This window comes from Salmo trutta, chromosome 26, assembly GCF_901001165.1.
Source record: "Salmo trutta chromosome 26, fSalTru1.1, whole genome shotgun sequence".
Taxonomy (NCBI): Eukaryota; Metazoa; Chordata; class Actinopteri; order Salmoniformes; family Salmonidae; genus Salmo; species Salmo trutta.
The window spans coordinates 2,872,724-2,892,873 of NC_042982.1; the positions used below are offsets into that span (position 1 = coordinate 2,872,724).

At 42.7% G+C, this 20,150-nt stretch overlaps 1 protein-coding gene across 1 annotated transcript in view; it reads left to right on the forward strand.

Annotated features, from left to right (window-relative positions):
- The window catches only part of atp1b3b (ATPase Na+/K+ transporting subunit beta 3b), a 29,939-nt gene extending 18,126 nt beyond the window's left edge, over positions 1 to 11,813 (forward strand). The window contains exons 2-7 of the mRNA XM_029714394.1: positions 2,912 to 3,040; positions 7,673 to 7,771; positions 8,205 to 8,392; positions 9,202 to 9,252; positions 10,514 to 10,600; positions 10,887 to 11,813. Coding sequence (XP_029570254.1) covers positions 2,912 to 3,040; positions 7,673 to 7,771; positions 8,205 to 8,392; positions 9,202 to 9,252; positions 10,514 to 10,600; positions 10,887 to 11,054 — 722 coding nt within the window. The 3' untranslated portion in view covers positions 11,055 to 11,813. The remainder of the gene's footprint in view (positions 1 to 2,911; positions 3,041 to 7,672; positions 7,772 to 8,204; positions 8,393 to 9,201; positions 9,253 to 10,513; positions 10,601 to 10,886) is intronic.
- The last annotated feature ends 8,337 nt before the right edge of the window (positions 11,814 to 20,150 follow it).

Here is a 20,150-nt window from a genome sequence, read left to right on the forward strand (position 1 = left end):
CCACTATTTTCACCTGTTTCTCTTTCATTTTGTATATCCTTTTTCTTTTTATTCCCCTCTCTTTCTCTGTTTGTAACTATTGTTGTGTAATAGCTGACAGTGGGCTCTTCCCTGAGCTTCAGTGTTTCTGTAGAGATACCATGCATGGTGGTGTAATAGTGACTCTACCATAGATATATGGGATACCGTGCATTGGGAAAATATTCAGACCCCTAGACTTTTTCCACATTTTGTTATGTTTTACAGCCTTATTCTAAAATGGATTAAATTGTTTCCCCCCTCATCAATCTACACACAATACCCCATAATGATTAAGCAAAAACTTTTTTTTGCAAATTTTCTCAAAAGTGAAGTTTATCAACTTTCAAAGCAGGATTACTTTTTCCATTGTTCCTCAACTGTAGTCTACGATATACCATTTTCTAGCTCTGAGTCTCTACTTTTATTCAATGTAAAAAACACAATTTCAAATTTTGCTACATAAGACCAAATCGAGCCGGTCGTTCACGTATAGACAAGTGTGTGCCTTTCCAAATCATGTCCAATCAATTGAATTTACCACAGGTGGACTGATCAATGGAAACAGGATGCACCTGAGTTCAATTTCGAGTCTCATAGCAAAGGGTGTGAATACTTATGTAAATAAGGTATTTTTGTTTTTTATTTTTAATACATTTGCACACACAACTTTTTCGCTTTGTCATTATGGGGTATTGTGTGTAGATTGATGAGGAAAACATTTTCTTTAATCCATTTTAGAATAAGGCTTTAATGTAACACTGTGGAAAAAGTCAAGGGGTCTGAATACTTTCCGATTGCAGTGTTTATATATACTACCGTATCTCTAAGCTCTCTATTCTTCGTCCATTAGACACCAGGGATATCCCCCTGAAGCTAGGACAGCAGAGTCCCTGCCCATCTTCTGAAAGCACCTGAAACATACACTACTGTTCAAAAGTTTGGGGTCACTTAGAAATGTCCTTGTTTTTGAAAGAAAAGCAATTTTTTTTTGTCCATTTAAAATAACGTCAAATTGATCAGAAATACAGTGTAGACCTTGTTAATGTTGTAAATGACTATTGTAGCTGGAAATTGAATATCTGCATAGAGACCCATTATCAGCAACCATCACTCCTGTGTTCCAATGGCACGTTGTGTTAGCTAATCCAAGTTTATCATTTGAAAAGGCTAATTGATCGTTAGAAAACCCTTTTGCAATTATGTTAGCACAGCTGAAAACTGTTGTCCTGATTTTAAAGAAGTAATACAACTGGCCTTCTTTAGACTAGTTGAGTATCTGGAGCATTTGTGGTTTCGATTACAGGCTCAATTCGTCAGTCTGTTCTTGTTCTGAGAAATGAAGGCTATTCCATGCGAGAAATTGCCAAGAAACTGAAGATCTGGTACAATGCTGTGTACTACTCCCTTCACAGAACAGCGCAAACTGTCTCTAACCAGAATAGAAAGAGGAGTGGGAGGCCCCGGTGCACAACCGAGTAAGAGGACAAGTACATTAGAGTGTCTAGTTTGAGAAACAGACGCCTCACAAGTCCTCAACTGGCAGCTTCATTAAATAGTACCCGCAAAACACCAGTCTCAACGTCAACAGTGAAGAGGCGAGTCCGGGATGCTGGCCTTCTAGGCAGAGTTCCTCTGTCCAGTGTCTGTGTTCTTGTACCCATCTTTAATATTTTATTTTTATTGACCAGTCTGAGATATGGGTTTTTCTTTGCAACTCTGCCTAGAAGGCCAGCATCCCGGAGTTTCCTCTTCACAGTTGACGTTGAGACTAGTGTTTTTTAGCTACTTTATTGAGGAAAAGTGTACTTACTATGCCTGTGATATGTGGTTGTCCCACCTAAGATGAATGCACTAACTGTAAGTCGCTCTGGATAAGAGCAGACTAAAATGTAATGTCATCGTCCTGTCATCAATATAGCCCAGTCTGCTCCCAGATCTGCACGGGCTCCTCTGACTGTCATGGTCAAAATCTGAAAAAAATTATACATGTTCTTGTATGTCTGCTCGAGAATAAATGTAATGAATCTTTAAACAACTATGTTGACTGGTTTGAATTGTGGAGTTTATTTTTTAAAGACAACCGTCTTTTCTGTCACTGTCATGATGCCACAAATGTCCTTAGCTGATGTTTCTCCCTCTCTCTCTTCAATTAAATTCAAAGGGCTTTACATATGTTTACATTGCCAAAGCAAATGGAATATACAATAAACAAAAGGGAAATAAACAAGGGAAGTAAGAAATCAGTAAACATTACACTCCGTGTTAACTTTTAAAATAATGTATATGTTACAAATTTTATATTATTGGCTATGTACAGTGTTGTAACAATGTGCAAATAGTTGAAATATGAAGGGGAAAATATATAAACAGATAAATATACGTTTTTATTTACAATGGTGTTTGTGCTCCACTGGTTTCCCTTTTCTCATGGCAATGGGCCACACATTTCACCTATAAGATATGGGAGTTTATGAATGTTTGATTTGTGGGTCTGTGTGATCTGTGGGAAATATTTGTCTGTAATGTGGTCATACATTTGGCAGGAGGTTAGGAAGTGTAGCTCAGTTTCCACCTCATTCTATGGGCAGTGGGCTATGGCGGCCTTTCTCAATATCAAGGCTATGCTCACTGTACATAGTCAAGGATTTCTTAATTTGGGGTCAGTCACAGTTGTCAAGCTCTCTCCAGCTCGCTCGCTCTCCGTCCTGTGCTGGCACTGATATTTTCTTTCACATTGTCCTCTCCAGCAAGTATGGTGGATGCCTAATTATGGGGACAAAGAATCAAGTCATGTGACTTACACTGATGGGAGGAATGCTTTTTATCTGTTGAGCCAAGAATGTGTGATTAACAGAGAATAATTACTCTCCCTCTCTCTCTCTCTCCTCAGCCCTGATCTTGCTTTTCTACCTGGTCTTCTATGGCTTCCTGGCGGGGATGTTCACGCTCACCATGTGGGTCATGCTGCAGACGCTAGACGACAACATTCCTACATACCGCGACCGAGTGGCCAGTCCAGGTGACGTATTACGCTGCAGCAAAACAGACACTCAACCTAAACAGAACAGTGCTCAAATTGAAATTCACCTGCTAGTTGGCTGGTGAGCTCACTCACTGACGTCATAGCTGTCTCTGCTAGCGCCTGGCCTGGCTTGCACAATGTCTCAGACTCTGCTGCCATGTCCCAGTAAAGGCCTTATTGGCGTGACAGAGGAGCTGGCTGCCACTGCCAAAACACGCAAGCACTCAGGGAATAAACAGATCAGTCAAACACTGACTGACCGATATTGTAATTTTAGAAATGGAAAAACTACCGGCCGAGTCTCAAAAACCCGTTAATTAATACTGTGTCAGTGTAACAACAAAAAAAGAGAAGAGTTAGAAATGTAATCCTGTGAATTATGATGCAGAGGTGTGTGTCTATGTGTATGTGTCTGTAGGAGTGAGAGAGTCTGTCTCCCAGGCTCTGCATGCATCCTCCCACTGGTCCACCAGTACAGCACCCATCTGTTCTGTCCCCACAGCCTCTCTCCATCTCCATCGCCCTGACAGTGAGGCCATCATAAAAACTAACTCCCCTCCTCTAGGCCTATGTCCTAATACTGTACAGTATCTCACAAAAGTGAGTACACCCCTCACATTTTTGTAAATATTTGAGTATATCTTTTCATGTGACAACACTGAAGAAATGACACTTTGCTACAATGTAAAGTAGTGAGTGTACAGCTTGTATAACAGGGTAAATTTGCTGTCCCCTCAAAATAACACAACACACAGCCATTAATGTCTAAACCACTGGCAACAAAAGTGAGTTCACCCCTAAGTGAAAATATCCAAATTGGGCCCAAAGTGTCAATATTTTGTGTGGCCACCATCATTTTCCAGCACTGCCTTAACCCTCTTGGGCATGGAGTTCACCAGAGCTTCACAGGTTGCCACTGGAGTCCTCTTCCACTCCTCCATGACGACATCACGGACCTGGTGGATGTTAGAGAACTTGCACTCCTCCACCTTCTGTTTGAGGATGCCCCACAGATGCTCAATAGGGTTTAGGTCTGGAGACATGCTTGGCCAGTCCATCACATTTACCCTCAGCTTCTTTAGCAAGGCAGTGGTCGTCTTGGAGGTGTGTTTGGGGTCGTTATCATGTTGGAATACTGCCCTGCGGCCCAGTCTCCGAAGAGAGGGGATCATGCTCTGCTTCAGTATGTCACAGTACATGTTGGCATTCATGGTTCCCTCAATGAACTGTAGCTCCCCAGTGCCGGCAGCACTCATGCAGCCCCAGACCATGACACTCCCACCACCATGCTTGACTGTAGGCAAGACACACTTGTCTTTGTACTCCTCACCTGGTTGCCGCCACACACACTTGACACTATCTGAACCAAATAAGTTTATCTTGGTCTCATCAGACCACAGGACATGGTTCCAGTAATCCACGTCCTTAGTCTGCTTGTCTTCAGCAAACTGTTTGCGGGCTTTCTTGTGCATCATCTTTAGAAGAGGCTTCCTTCTGGGACGACAGCCATGCAGACCAATTTGATGCAGTGTGTGGCGTATGGTCTGAGCACTGACAGGCTGACCCCGCCACCCCTTCAACCTCTGCAGCAATGCTGGCAGCACTCATACGTCTATTTCCCAAAGACAACCTCTGGATATGACGCTGAGCACGTGCACTCAACTTCTTTGGTTGACCATGGCAAGGCCTGTTTTGAGTGGAACCTGTCCTGTTAAACCGCTGTATGGTCTTGGCCACCGTGTTGCAGCTCAGTTTCAGGGTCTTGGCAATCTTCTTATAGCCCAGGCTATCTTTATGTAGAGCAACAATTCTTTTTTTCAGGTCCTCAGAGAGTTCTTTGCCATGAGGTGCCATGTTGAACTTCCAGTGACCAGTCAGTATGAGGGAGTGTGAGAGCGATGACACCAAATTTAACACACCTGCTCCCCATTAACACCTGAGACCTTGTAACACTAACGAGTCACATGACACCGGGGAGGGAAAATGGCTAATTGGGCCCAATTTGGACATTTTCACTTAGGGGTGTACTCACTTTTTTTGCCAGCGGTTTAGACATTAATGACATTCATTTATTCCACCCACAGTCTCCTGTCATCTTCTCTCACTCTGTATCCTCTCCCATTGTCCCCTCTTTTGGAGTCCTTCCATTGTGTCGTCTATCACACCACACACTTTCTAAGGGGGTCCTGGGTGTTGACGCCTTGAGGTCAAAACTAAGACGTACTCATCTGAATCAGCTACGAGTGAAATTCCATCACAGCGTCCTGATAATAAGGCTTCCTCGGCCTTGTCGTTTGCAGTTGGCTTGCCTGCGTTCCAAATGGCACCCTATATCTTACATAGTGTAGTACTTTTGACAAAGGCTTATAGGGCTCTGGTCATAAGCAGTGCACTATATAGGGAATAGGGTGCCATTTGGGACGCATCCTCTGTTTTGACGGTCGGTCACAGCTGACCCTCTTTGCCAGCAGGGTTTCATCTGGCGAGTGTTAATAACATTGGCTGTTGTGAAAACTTGTCTTAGCTATTAAAGTATATATATATCTTTAATCAACTCTCTCTGCAACCCATTTGAACAATAGATACAGTATTACAATAAATGGCTGTCAGGCAGCATAAGCAATACATGTGGCTTATTGTAGTATAAGATTTTGATAACAATAATAGTATTATTAGTGTCACTGCCTGGATTTAAACTGGGGCCATCTGCATGCCACAAGAAATGAGGCCTTAGCTCAGGGAGCTAACACAAATCTTCAGGTCACAGCCCTAGCTGTGACGGTTCATGAAATTGTGTCAGCCGGTGATTGTCAAGCAAATAACTGTCGGTCTCACGGTAATTGACCGTTAATTAACATAAACACATTTAGCATCTCTTGGCTTCCACACATTTTTGGAACATGTACATTTTTGCGCAGGCTCCACACACTTCATCAGTCTCTCATTCCCAATTTGACAAGCACTTGATAATGTCTTGAATTTCCCGGCAGCATCCCTTTTGTGTTGCCTTAATGCCCCCTAAAAAATCCATGCCTTTAGCAGCCAGTGGCCGTTGTGCCCTTGAGCTGAATATAATAATTATAATTTCCTACTCCCAGCTGCGTGCTCCGAAGCACTCACTCACATGGCTCTCTCAGATAGCTAAATTCTTATTAGCCAATGCCCGTCACGTGATCACAGGCTACAAGGGAAGACAGACACCGGGGAGGCAACTGCGCGCATCCTTATCCAATTCCGTGGCGCATATTGAAGATATTGGAAGAACTGTCCACATATACTTTTCGTCAGCCAACATGATGAGTAGGCCTAACGACATCAAAAACACTAGCTTATGTCAGTGTACTATCCCCCATAGTACAAAAGGTTGAACTATTCAAGTCTTTGCGAGAAATAAATATTCCAAACATAGTCTGGGACAGTTGTGGGATGCGATAGATCCCAAATTAATAGAACCACTAGCATCAAACAAACTTTTTGAAGCAATGAGGCTGACGCAACAGATCAGAACGTCTAACTTATAATGTTGATAAACTATTAGGCTATTTCTTCACATTACAAGCACAGCAATGTGCACATAGCAGTAGGCTATATGTGCAAATGTTCCAAAATACAATCAATTAGCGGGAAAACACCATTCTCAAAAGTGACCGCAAATGCGATTATGCATGTAATGGTTTTATTATAAAATGGACGCCAGTTAGACTTTACACCCATTGTAAAGCGGCATAATGTGCTTAATTTTAAGAGGATATTTGGCCACTTAGTTGTGATACAAACCTTATCAAAACATATAGGCCTATGGGCTAGGCTAAATGAGGTGTGCTACTACGATTTTGAAAAAGTTGCAAAAAAAGGCATGCTCTGTTTCTTGCCTTACTGCACAAAAGCTGGGCCTCATTCACAAGTGATAATATATCATTCACATGTGATAGGGTAATATTGTCACCCATCAGACTATTCTTGATTTAATCTTGTCTTTACATGTACTAAATAATATATGTGTTTAAAGTCGTTTTGATTTAGAAAGGACCATTATCATGCACCTGTCTCAAAACTGGGGCAGGGGGAAAAAATAAATAATCTATGCACTTAAATGTTTTTCCCGTGGTTTATTTTCATGCCAGCCAGGTAGGCTATACTCCTGTTGTAAAGAGAAGCATTGTGCTTAATATTAGGAAAGTTGAGAAATAAATATAGTAGAAATTTTATGGGATCCTCTTCTTTTTAATAGAAGCCATCACTCTGTTTTCTCACGCAATTGCATAGCCTATAGAAATGTTGCGGACATGAGCTCATGAGCTCTCATGAAGTGTTTGATTAGATTTTCGATTAGATTTGCATTTATGTCAGAGTGCTGAGTACCAGGCAGTTAGCAAGTTTGTTAGGCTAACTAATGACCATCAGCAGAATCAGAGGTTGAAGAAGCCTAATTACTGTGACTAAGCGGTCACGTGGAATTTGACTGCTGTCATGACTCGTGACCACCGGTGTGGCGGTAATACGGTCACTGTAACAGCCCTAGTCTCAGGCAAGGATTCTCGTCACGTGAGCGAGGTTGTCTGGACCATCTCCTTAACATTAGTAGGTGCAGACAGTTGACGTGACATGTTTCCCCCTACCTGTCCTCAGGTTTGGTGATCAGGCCCCGGTCCTTGGACATCGTCTTCAACCGCACCGACCCTAAGCAGTACGGCCAGTATGTCCAGCATCTGGAGAACTTCCTTCAGCGTGAGTGATAGATCCCCTCTTTCAGTCCCATTTAGTTTTCTAAAGAATGTGCACATCTGACATCTATGCACAAATACAGTTTTATTGGTTAGGGAAATTAGTTTAAGTAGTTGCAGTTGATTACACTTTGTATACAGTACATTACTAAGGAGAGTATTCTACCTGACTTGAAAGGGCACTGTAATCCTTGGCAGTAGCACTGGAATATGTGAATGCATACTAACTACTTTTTACATGCAACACAAAACTGGCTAACTGATTATGTAATAGGTATCCCAAAGAAACAAACAAGTAATGAATACATTACTGCGACATAATTATTAGCTATCATTTTGACATGTAATATTTAGGTGAATACTGTCTGTACCAGGTAAATAGCAGGCTGTCAAATACAGTGGAACTTGAGTCTGTGCCCTATGTTGGGACCCCTCAGAATACAACGACACTGTGCAGGAGAAGAACGAGCTGTGTATGGTGGGAGAGTACTATGAGCAGGATGATCAGGAGGAGAAGAAGGTGTGTCAGTTCAAGCGCAATCTGCTCCGGCAGTGCTCCGGCCTGTCTGACACCACATTTGGCTACGCCGAGGGCAAACCCTGCGTCCTCGTCAAGATGAACAGGGTGAGTGCCCCGATTGGGGATCGTTGGTCGGACTCTTCTCAAAATGAAATGGACAGCGTTAGCCCACTGAACTAAAGCCTAAAGACTGGAGCTTAAAGCCTAAGCCATTAGCTCTGGGAGCTATCACAAGTCATCAGGTCTCAGACAAGGTCACTCATCACACAAGCGTGGTTTACTGAACTACCTCCCCTACACGAGTACCTCCTTATCTTAGATCAATTGCCTTTGAACTACAGCTTTTCAGTGTATCCTCTCTCTGTCTTCATGCAGAAGTAGAGTTTGTTCAAATTCATATTGAAAAATGCTTATTCTGTCCTTTCGACTGCACTTGTTTCTTAATCACTATTTGGAATATCCTCTGTGCCGACAGGGCATTCTGTGTCAGCATCTCTGTTTGCAGGGATAGAGGTCAGAGTGCATTGATTGGCTTGTGTTGCCTGATTGAATACCAATCTAACTTAATGAATCCTATCAGGGGCAATTAAGAAGATTCTTAGGCAGCTATGTTTATGAAAGTACAAGTTCTTGGCCTTTCATTAAGCAGGCAGCACACATGTGCCCGATCTACTGACTGGTCCTTATACGGCCAGCTCAAACCAAATCATTTCCTTGCGTCACTGAGCTACTTCTTAACATCTTTTAACTCAAATCAGTGCTTCCATTTTTGAGACCATTCTGGAATCTGGTGTGTCTTGATCATGTTTACATGTAAATAACTTTGAGGAATGTGTAAGAAACACCAGAACGAAATGTTGAACTCACTGAAGGTTGCTATAATAGTCTTTATGATATTCTTCTCACTCCTGTAGATCATTGGACTGAAACCGCGCGGGGACCCCTACATTAACTGCACAGCTAAGGTAAAGCAAACAAACAGTTTTTCTTTTGGGTGTAACAATGAATTGTGTGTGTGTGTGTGTGCTCCAGTTTGTGTTTTTGTGTGCTAGGACTTTGAGACAGGTTTTGTACTCCATAATGTGTCTTTTGTTTTGTATTTGTGTGTGTGCTTTATGTAGGAATGCACATGTATGTTTCTGTCTGTTTTCACACAAGTGTCTATATTTGATTTCTCTCCACGCTGCCTGTAGGGCCAGCAGTACACTGGTGGGTAAGAAATCGGGTCCTAGTCCCCCTATGTTTCCCCATGGTCCTAGCCCTAGCCTTTCTCCATTACCTTTCTGCGCTGCTTTTGTCCACCTCTGTGATGTGGCGCTTTTGTCATCTGCTGCTTTAAACAGCATTCATGGCGTCCATGTTTTAGAGCTTTCTAATCTAACCCCTATAACTAATCACCCCAAAGGCAATATAGACAGAGGAATAGTCAATATTAAAGTGTTGATCTTTTTGGTAATTATTGTCACTGACTGTATATAACTGCAGTTGGTGTATGTATCTGTATGGTAATTCATTGGAACCTGAAAAGGTTCCTTCCGTTGATTTTAGAACTCTGCTTCGCTGCCCATGGCTCCCACTAACGGTGTTTCCATGGTTTTCTTCTGGCTCTGACATTCTAACAATGTCTCTCTCGAGCGCGCACGCTCTGGGTTCCATCCCTTCCTCACCGAGACTGTCAACTCTGACCTTTGTGACCTGTTTGCAAATGTTTGAAGGTCTACAGAGAAACACTGATGCTGTATTCTGCCCTTCAGCAAAAGATAGAGACTGGCTCTTTTAACTCCCCTCCATCTGTCCTGCTCTCTTTCTCTCTGAATTTATTTGAATTTCTCCTCTCCACCCTAAACCATTCTGATAACCATAGAGAACCATCTGGTGGCAGATTGTGTGTGTGTGTGTGCGCGCGCGTGTGTGTACTGGTATGTGTGAGTGGGTGGTAACTATATTGTGAGTGTGTGCGTGGTAACTACATTGTGCACTGTGAGAGTATGTGGTGCTTTACACCTGTCGTGTGTAAAGCTACAGTATGTGTGTGTTTGTAGACTCCAGGATTGTTTTATGTGATTGTGTACCGAGTTAGTCAGGTTGTTGTTCTGAGAGTCGGTGGAGGCAGCTTCGTACGTTCCCAGTGCATTCATATGTATAGTTCTGTGATCTCACACCTCTTTCTCACCCCCCTCCTTCCTCTTCTTCCACCTCTTCCTCCTCATCCCCTTCCACCCACAGAGAGAAAGCCCCCTGCAGATGCAGTACTTCCCATCCGAGGGGCGGTTCGATAAGATGTACTTCCCTTATTACGGGAAGAATTTGCATGTAAGTACATTACGCTGCATATTTATATTGTGAAGGAAACTGTTCATGAGATTGAATGCAGAATAATTTTATTGTAATTACAAGTAATAAATGTTACTATTGTCAAGGCAGTCTGGGGAGATGAGAATCCTGGGAAATGTACAGTATGTGGGTGGACTATATTCACCTGAGGCACTGAGTGCAAATTGATTGTCAGTGTATTGTCATGACAACCACTTATGTGTATGGATGTGCGCACTATGAAATAACAGTGGTCTCCCTCCATCTCTCCCTGTGTGTTTGCCAGTCAACCTATGTTCAGCCCCTGGTTGCGGTCAAGCTTCTGCTGGCCAAGGAAGACTACAACAACGAGCTGACCATGGAGTGTAAGATCGAGGGCTCCGACCTGCGGAATAGTGACGACCGCGACAAGTTCCTGGGGCGCGTCACATTCAGGGTCAAAGTGGTCGAGTAGTGGTTCAGGAAAACCACTAGAGCTGCACAATGCCGTCTTTGTGTGTAATCAATGCCCTCACCCACCTCCACTGAACCGTCCTCCTCAATCCACTTCCCCCCTCCATCCGGCCAGGACCAGGCCCTGCCCCCTTGGCTACTGGAGGGGTGGATCAGGGGAAGCTACGGTAGCTTGGTGGTGTGCACCTTATATTAGTTTTTAAATCCCCATCCCCTATCATATGTCACTGACTCCTCCACCTACCTCCTCCCCTTTTGGCCCTTCATCACACCATGAAAAGGGAAATACAATAAACTAACAATTTGAATCCCCCCTCAAACATACACACACCTCTCACCTCCATTAAAGTCAGTGGTGATGTAGCGACATCGTGCCATAGTATGGACCTGTATATAGCTGTATTTGGAGCATTGAATTGATGTGGTATCCCGTAGTGCTGTGCAGTCTGCTGTGTGTGATGTGTTGGTTCTGTATGTACATACTTGATGGCTATAAACACTGTTTCTGTCTTTAGCTCACTGTCTGAACGCTGTAAGAAATCAAACTAAGAAATAATGAATAGCTGTAATTTAAGATTATTGTATAAAAGAATACATTTAAGGATGAAAAATGCACAAACATATATCTGCTTATAATTCAACCTACCTGTTCAACATCTAAGGGAAGAGGTTTTTACACACCTATGGGAACTGTGCTTTGTACAGATGCCTGAAGGTCTGTATGAGAACAAATTTGAAATAAAGATGATTTAAAAAAAAATCTCTATTTGTGTCTATTTACTTTTAGTGCCATGGCTGTGCCTAAGAACACCAAGGAAACCTGCTTAAATGACTACCGACCCGTAGCACTCACGTCTGTAGCCATGAAGAACTTTGAAAGGCTGGTCATGGCTCACATCGACACCATTATCCCAAAAACCCTAGACACACTCCAATTTGCATACCGCCCCAACAGATCCACAGATGATGCAATCGCTATTGTACTCCACACTGCGCTTTCCCCCACTTGGACAAAAGGAACACCTACAGTGGCAAGAAAAAGTATGTGAACCCTTTGGAAATACCTGGATTTCTGCATAAATTGGTCATAAAATGTGATCTGATCTTCATCTTGGTCACAACAATAGACAAACATGGTCTGCTTAAACTAACAACACACAAACAATTACACGTTTTCATGTCTTTATTGAACACACCGTGTAAACATTCACAGTGCGGGGTGGAAAAAGTACGTGAACCCTTGGATTTAATAACTGGTTGACCCTCCTTTGGCAGCAAAAACATCAACCAAATGTTTTCTGTAGTTGCGGATCAGACCTGCACACGGTCAGGAGGAATTTTGGACCATTCCTCTTTACAAAACTGTTTCAGTTCAGCAATATTCTTGGGATGTCTGGTGTGAACTGTTCTCTTGAGGTTATGCCACAGCATCTCAATTGGGTTGAGGTCAGGACTCTGACTGAGCCTCTCCAGAAGGTGTATTTTCATTCTGTTGTTGATTTACTTATTTGTTTTGGGTCGTTGTCCTGTTGCATCACCCAACTTCTGTTAGCGGACAGATAGCATAACATTCTCCTGCAAAATGTCTTGATAAACTTGGGAATTCATTTTTCCGTTGATAATTGCAAGCTTTCCAAGCCCTGAGGCAGCAAAGCAGCCCCAAACCATGATGCTTCCCTCCACCATACTTTACAGTTGGGATGAGGTTTTGATGTTGGGAGGTGCCTTTTTTCTCCACACATAGTGTTGTGTGTTCCTTCCAAACAACTCAACTGTAGTTTTATCTGTCCAAGGAATATTTTGCCAGTAGCGCTGGAATATCCAGGTACACTTTTGCAAACGTCAGATGTGCAGCAATGTTTTTTTTGGACAGCAGTGGCTTCTTCCATGGTGTCCTCCCATGAACACCATTCTTGTTTAGTGTTTTACGTATCGTAGACTCGTCAACAGAGATGTTAGCATGTTCCAGAGATTTCTGCAAGTCTTTAGTTGACATTCTAGGATTCTTCATAACCTCATTGAGCATTCTGAGCTGCGCTCTTGCAGTCATCTTTGCAGGACGGCCACTGCTAGGGAGAGTAGCAACAGTGCTGAACTTTCTCCATTTATAGACAATTTGCCTTACCATGGATTTATGATTATCAAGGCTTTTAGAGATACTTTTGTAACCCTTTCCAGCTTTATGCAAGTCAACAATTCTTAATCTTAGGTCTTCTGAGATCTCTTTTGTTCGAGGCATGGTTCACATCAGACAATGCTTCTTGTGAATAGCAAACTCAAATTTTGTGAGTGCTTTTTATAGAGCAAGGCAGCTCTAACCAGCATCTCCAATCTCGTCTCATTGATTGGACTCCAGGTTAGCATACTCCTGACTCAAATGTGTGTGTTATTAGTTTAAACACACCGTTTGTCTATTGTTGTGACTTACATGTACATCAGATCAAAATTGATAACTAATTTATGCAGAAATCCAGGTAATTCCAAAGGGTTCACATACTTTGTCTTGCCATTGTATGTGAGAATGCTTTTCATTAACTACAGCTCAGCATTCAACACCATAGTGCCCTCAAAACTCATCACTAAGCTAAGGACCCTGGAACTAAACACCTCCCTCTGCAACTGGATCCTGGTCTTCCTGATGGACCGCTCCCAGGTGGTAAGGGTAGGTAACAACACATCTGTCTAGCTGATCCTCAACACGGGGGCCCCTCAGGGTTACGTGATCAGACCCCTCCTGTACTCCCTTTTCACTCATGACTGCATGGCCAAGCACGACTCCAACACCATCATTAAGTTTGCTGACGACACAACAGTGGTAGGCCTGATCACCGACAATGACGAGACAGCCTATAGGGAGGAGGTCAGAGACCTGGCAGTGTGGTGCCAGGGTAACAACCTCTCCCTCAATGTGATCAAGACAAAGGAGATGATTGTGGACTACAGGAAAAGGAGGACCGAGCTCACTCCCATTCTCATCGACGGGGCTGTAGTGGAGCAGGTTGAGAGCTTCAAGTTCCTTGGTGTCCACATCACCAACAAACTATCATGGTCCAAACACACCAAGACAGTTGTAAAGAGGGCACGACAACACCTTTTCCCCATCAGGAGACTGAAAAGATTTGGCATGGGTCCTCAGATCCTCAAAAAGTTCTACAGCTACACCATCGAGAGCATGCTGACTGGTTGCATCACCACCTGGTATGGCAACTGCTCCAACTGGCACTACAGAGGGTAGTGTGTACGGCCCAATACATCACTGGGGCCAAGCTTCCAGCCATCCAGGACCTCTATACCAGGCGGTGTTAGAGGAAGGCCCTAAAAATTGCCAGACTCCAGCCGGCAAGCGGTACCGGAGTGCCAAGTCTAGGTCCAAAAGGCTTCGTAACAGCTTCTACCCCCAAGCCATAAGACTCCTGACCACCACCCCCCCCCACCCCCCATAGCCTTGCTACTGTTATTTTATTATTGCTACTTAATTATTTGTTATTTTTCAAAAAAAAATGTACGTCATTTTATTTTAGTAAATACTTTCTTAACACATTTTTCTTAACTGCAGTGCTTGTAAGTGTGCATTTCCCTGTAGGTCTACACCTGTTGTATTTGGCGCATGTGACAAATAACATTTGATTTGATTCGATTAAAGGACAACTTTTAATGGCAATTTCCCTGACATCCACAGAGATCACACACGGTAAACGCTGCAGACGTCAGCTCTTGTCAACAATGCAACTTTAAATCCAAGCCCAGTATTTGAATGTGGAGTTAAATTTATTTAACTAGGCAAGTCGGTTAAGAACAAATTCTTATTTACAATGACAGCCTAGGAACAGTGTGTTAACTGCCTTGTTCAAGGACAAAATGACAGATTTTTACCTTGTTAGCTCGGGGATTTGATCTGGCAACCTTTTGGTTACTGGCCCAACACTCTAACCACTAGGCTACCTGCCACCCTGAATGCTCTGTAGTATTGTGTTGACATGCTGCCCTCACATGGTGGTCCTGTGGAAAGAATCCTGATGAAGGTATATTAACTGAAATGTTGATCCATTAAAACATTTTGGAGGATATATAAACGCTACACGTAAAGTGTTGGTCCCAGAAATTGGTCCCAGCACAAAAACCTTTTTCCTCTCAAATTGTGTGCACAAATGTGTTATTATCCCTGTTAGTGAGCATTTCTACTTTGCCAAGATAAACCATCCACCTGCAGGTGTGTCATGTCAAGAAGCTGATTAAATAGCATGACCATTACACAGGTGCACCTTGTGCTGGGGACAATACAAATGTTAATTTCTCTACCGTAAGCTGCCTCCAACGTCGTTTTCGAGTACTTCACAACCGCAAACCACGTGTAACCACGTCAGCCCAGGACCGCCACATCCGGCTTCTTCACCTGTGGGATCGACTGAGGGGGGGTTGTTGCTGAGGACTATTTCTGTCTGTAATAAATCCCTTTTGTGGGGAAAAACAAATTCTGATTGGCTGGGCCTGGCTCCCCAGTGGGTGGGCCTGGCTGCCAAATGGGTGGGCCTATGCCCTCCCAGGCCCAACTATGAATGCACCCCTACCCAGTCATTGGAAATTCATAGATTAGGGCCAAATTTATTTATTTCAATTGACTGATTTCCTTATATGAACCGTGACTCAGTAAAACCTTTGAAATTGTTGCATGTAGCGTTTATATTTTTGTTCAGAATAATTAGAGCAGTAAAAACACGTAAAAACAAATATGGGTTGATATACCACAACTGTCAGCCAATCAGCATTCAGGGCTCGAACCACCCAGTTTATAATACAACTTAAAAGCTGTTATATAGTGTGGCCCTTTTGGCGGATGTGAATCCGAACGAACAGATTTGTAAAATAAAACTAATTAAATATGAATAGATCTAATGTAGGGCTAGGATAAAGGATTACATAATTAAAAACCTGTCTAGGTTCTCTACTTGAGTAGGCCTATGCGATCAAAAAATAATTGGTGTCATTATTGTTATATATTTCAAAAATAAATCAGAATATTAAAAATGTAAAGGACATATTATTGTTCCGATACACACCGGCAAATGGATTGGGTATTGTCAACAGGGTTGTCTATTACTGTGTGGCTGGATGGTAAACACTGGGTTAAACTGATTACAGTTAGTAGCAGAGCCAAAACAATAACTGGCCTATGGAAGCACTTCTCTTAGCGAGAAGTATATTATATTTTACATGAGCTACATACGCTACCCTTGTATTTTTGATTCTAATGATATAGGCCTGTGTAAAACCGCTGAGGCAATAACACTGGAATAAAAACAAAATGTGGGTTGGTGGAGAGAGGATTGGTTTTACAGGTTTATTCTCTCTACATTGTCAGCACTGAATGTCTTATTTGATGGCGGCAGGTAGCCTGGCAGTTAGGAGTATTGGGCCAGTAACCGAAAGGTTGATGGATTGAATCCCTGAGCTGACAAGGTGAAAATCTGTTGTTCTACCCTGAGCAAGACAGTTAACCCACTGCCCTCTGTACGCCGATGACGCGGATGTCGATTAAATCAGCCCCCGCACCTCTGATTCAGAGGGGTTGGGTTAAATGCGGAAGACACATTTTTCGAACAATTGGATCCAATGAACTGAGCAGGCTGGGCTGAAATGCTTATAGCCTTTGCTTTCTTAATGTGAGCGTGAATCTATAATATTGTGCTGTTATTATTTCTATTAATATTATTGTTATTATTTAATTTTTCTGACTGTTTTCCATGTAATTTAGTTAGTTCTCTTAAAAAGCACTCTCATAGATATGCAATAGACCCATGGGGCTTTGAATGTGTGAGTGAAAGGTGGCAACATTGAATTATGTTTTCATGGGACTGCCCATATTTCCCTCTGGCCTACACCAATCGGCAGCCAAGGGTTTGCCTTACATGCTGACCACACCGCTCGCATCGCATGCGCGAGCGTTGCAAAATAAATGTGCACATACATGTTATTAAATCATTGCACCCACACTGCTCGCACGAGTCTGCGTGGCCAGGCGCTAAAATAGAAATTGGTTCTATTTGTGATGCTCAACACGCTGCAAGTCCGGCCTCTCCTCATTGGTTTTTAGGAACATATACCCACGTGGGTGATTGAAAGATGAACTGAGGTCCACACTCCGGTAGGTTGTAGTAATGCTGTAAAGTTGGTTGCCAACCACCATATAAAGTCCAAATAAGAAAAAGAAGCCTGAAGGAAGGAGGAGAGATGATGAGAAACAAATTCGGTTTACCGTTTTATCTGTGGATTAATTGTCAGAGTAGAGGACCTTGTGCATTTCAGGTAAAATAACAACCCAATGTCAAACTGGACAGTTTTATCTTCATCTCTTCATTCAAAGACTCAATCATGGACACTCTTACTGACAGTTGTGGCTGCTTTGTGTGATGTATTGTTGTCTCTACCTTCTTGCCCTTTGTGCTGTTGTTTGTGCCCATGTTTTGTACTGATACCATGTTGTGTTGCTACCATGTTGTTGTTATGTTGTGTTGCTACCATGCTGTGTTGTCATGTGTTGCTGCCTTGCTATGTTGTTGTCTTAGGTCTCTCTTTATGTAGTGTTGTGTTGTCTCGCTTGTCGTGATGTGTGTTTTGTCCAATATTTATATTTAATTTATTTTTAATTTTTAATCCCAGCCCCCGTCCCCGCAGGAGGCCTTTTGCCTTTTGGTAGACCGTCATTGTAAATAAGAATTTGTTCTTAACTGACTTGCCTAGTTAAATAAAGCTTAATTAAATAAAAAATAAATTATATACCAAGACAAATCACTTCTGGTGTGGGTGAACAAAATTAACGTGCGCGCGATGGCGCACACAGACACACGCGTACATGTGGTCTGGTCAGCATGTTAGGACACACAGGTGCGTCATTAGTCAGGGAGATGGTCTTAGTGACAACAGACCTCCTAGATTTGGGGGGAGATTTTAGTGGGTGGAATATTAGGTCAATTGGAGGTTTACACAGTTGCAGCTACACTATGCTTAACAGTGCTGTTGTGTATTGATATTCTAATTTTGTCCCTTTAGGGCACCTGTAACCCCCCTTGCTTACCTATGTTGAAATGCTTGGAATGTTCTTCCTGTGAAACGCATTAAACAATTCCCACCTTAATTTCTACTCTAGTCTCATGTCCTGTCCTTATATTAGTTGTATAAGTAATACAGTGTGCTATACAACAAGTGCAAATATGATGGTACAGCTGTATGGACACTTAATCATTAGAAATACCTTATTTACATAAGTATTCAGACCCTTTGCTATGAGACTTGAAATTGAGCTTAGGTGCCTCCTGTTTCCATTGATCATCCTTGAGATGTTTCCACAATTTGATTTGAGTCCACCTGTGGTCAATTCAATTGATTGGACATGATTTGGAAACACACACACATGTCTATATAAGGTCCCACAGTTGAAATTGCATGTCAGAGCAAAAAACAAGCCATGAGGTCGAAGGAATTGTCCATTGAGTTCCGAGACAGGATTGTGTCAAGGCACAAATCTGGGGAATGATACCAAAACATTTATGCAGCATTCAAGGTCCCCAAGAACACAGTGGCCTCCATCCTTCCTAAATGGAAGAAATTTGGAACCACCAAGACTCTTCCTAGAGCTGGCTGCCCGGCCAAACTGAGCAAGGGCCTTGGTCAGGGAGAACCCAATGGTCAATCTGACAGAGCTCCAGAGTTCCTCTGTGGAGATGGGAGAACCTTCCAGAAGGACAACCATCTCTGCAGCACTCCACCAATCAAGCATTTATGGTAGAGTGGCCAGATGGAAGCCACTCCTCAGTAAAAGGCATGACAGCTTGCTTGGAGTTTGCCAAAAGGCACCTAAAGGACTCTCAGACCATGAGAAACAAGATTCTGTGGTCTGATGAAACCAATATTGAACTGGCATGAATGCCAAGCGTCACATCTGGAGGAAATCTGGCACCATCCCTACGGTGAAGCATGGTGGTGGCAGCATCATGCTGTTGGGATGTTTTTCAGCGGCAGGGACTGGGAGACTAGCGAGACTAGGGATGGTGCCAGGTTTCCTCCAGACGTGACGCTCGACATTCATGGATGGGAGACCAGATGCTGCTGGAAGTGGTGTTGGAGGTCCAGTAGGAGGCACTATTTCTTCTGGTCTTAAAAAATTATCCCAATTCCCCAGGGCAGTGATTGGGGGACATTGCCCTTTATAGGGTGCTGTCTTTCAGCTGGGATGTGTGGTGGCACTTTTAGTCAATCTGCTTTCTCTGTGAGAGCTTCCCATGTCTGGAATACCCTGCCATTAGACACACACAACTGTGATTGATGTGCACTGTCCCTATAAAAATAAACTCAAACTCAAACTGCAATCCACTTTAATGACTGGACATTGTTCCACGTAATGGAAACAGATTATAATGTTAGAATACATTAACTTCCTGCTCAAATTCACAGGTGTTCCCTAAACTATAAAACCAAGCAACAATAATCAGAAACTATCACAAAATGTTTCCGATTCAACTATTCAGACCTGAATCCCTTACAGCCCGATATAGCCCAGCGAGCACAACTAACTCTCCTATTCTTACCAGTACGAAAAAAATGTAATCCAAACTCAAACAACATTCTGCACTTACCTCTATCGTAAGAAAAAAATTTTTTTACTTTAATTTAACTTGTCAGTTAAGAACAGATTCTTATTTTCAATGACGGCCTAGGAACAGTGGGTTAACTGCCTTGTTCTGGGGCAGAGAACCGATTTTTACCTTGTCAGCTCAGGGAAGTTGCACTGCAGTACTTAATGCAGCTGGTGGCCACACCAGATACTGACTGTTACTTTTGATTTTGACCCCCATTTGTTCAGGGACACATTATTCCATTTCTGTTGGTCACATGTCTGTGGAACTTGTTCAGTTTATGTCTCATTGTTGAATCTTGTTATGTTCATACAAATATTTACACATGTTAAGTTTGTTGAAAATAAATGCAGTTGACAGTAAGAGGACATTTCTTTTTTTGCTGAGTTTACATTGTAAAATAAATTATAATTATATTATTTATTGGCTTATCATGATGGAACGGTACCCAACCCTATACCCCAGAC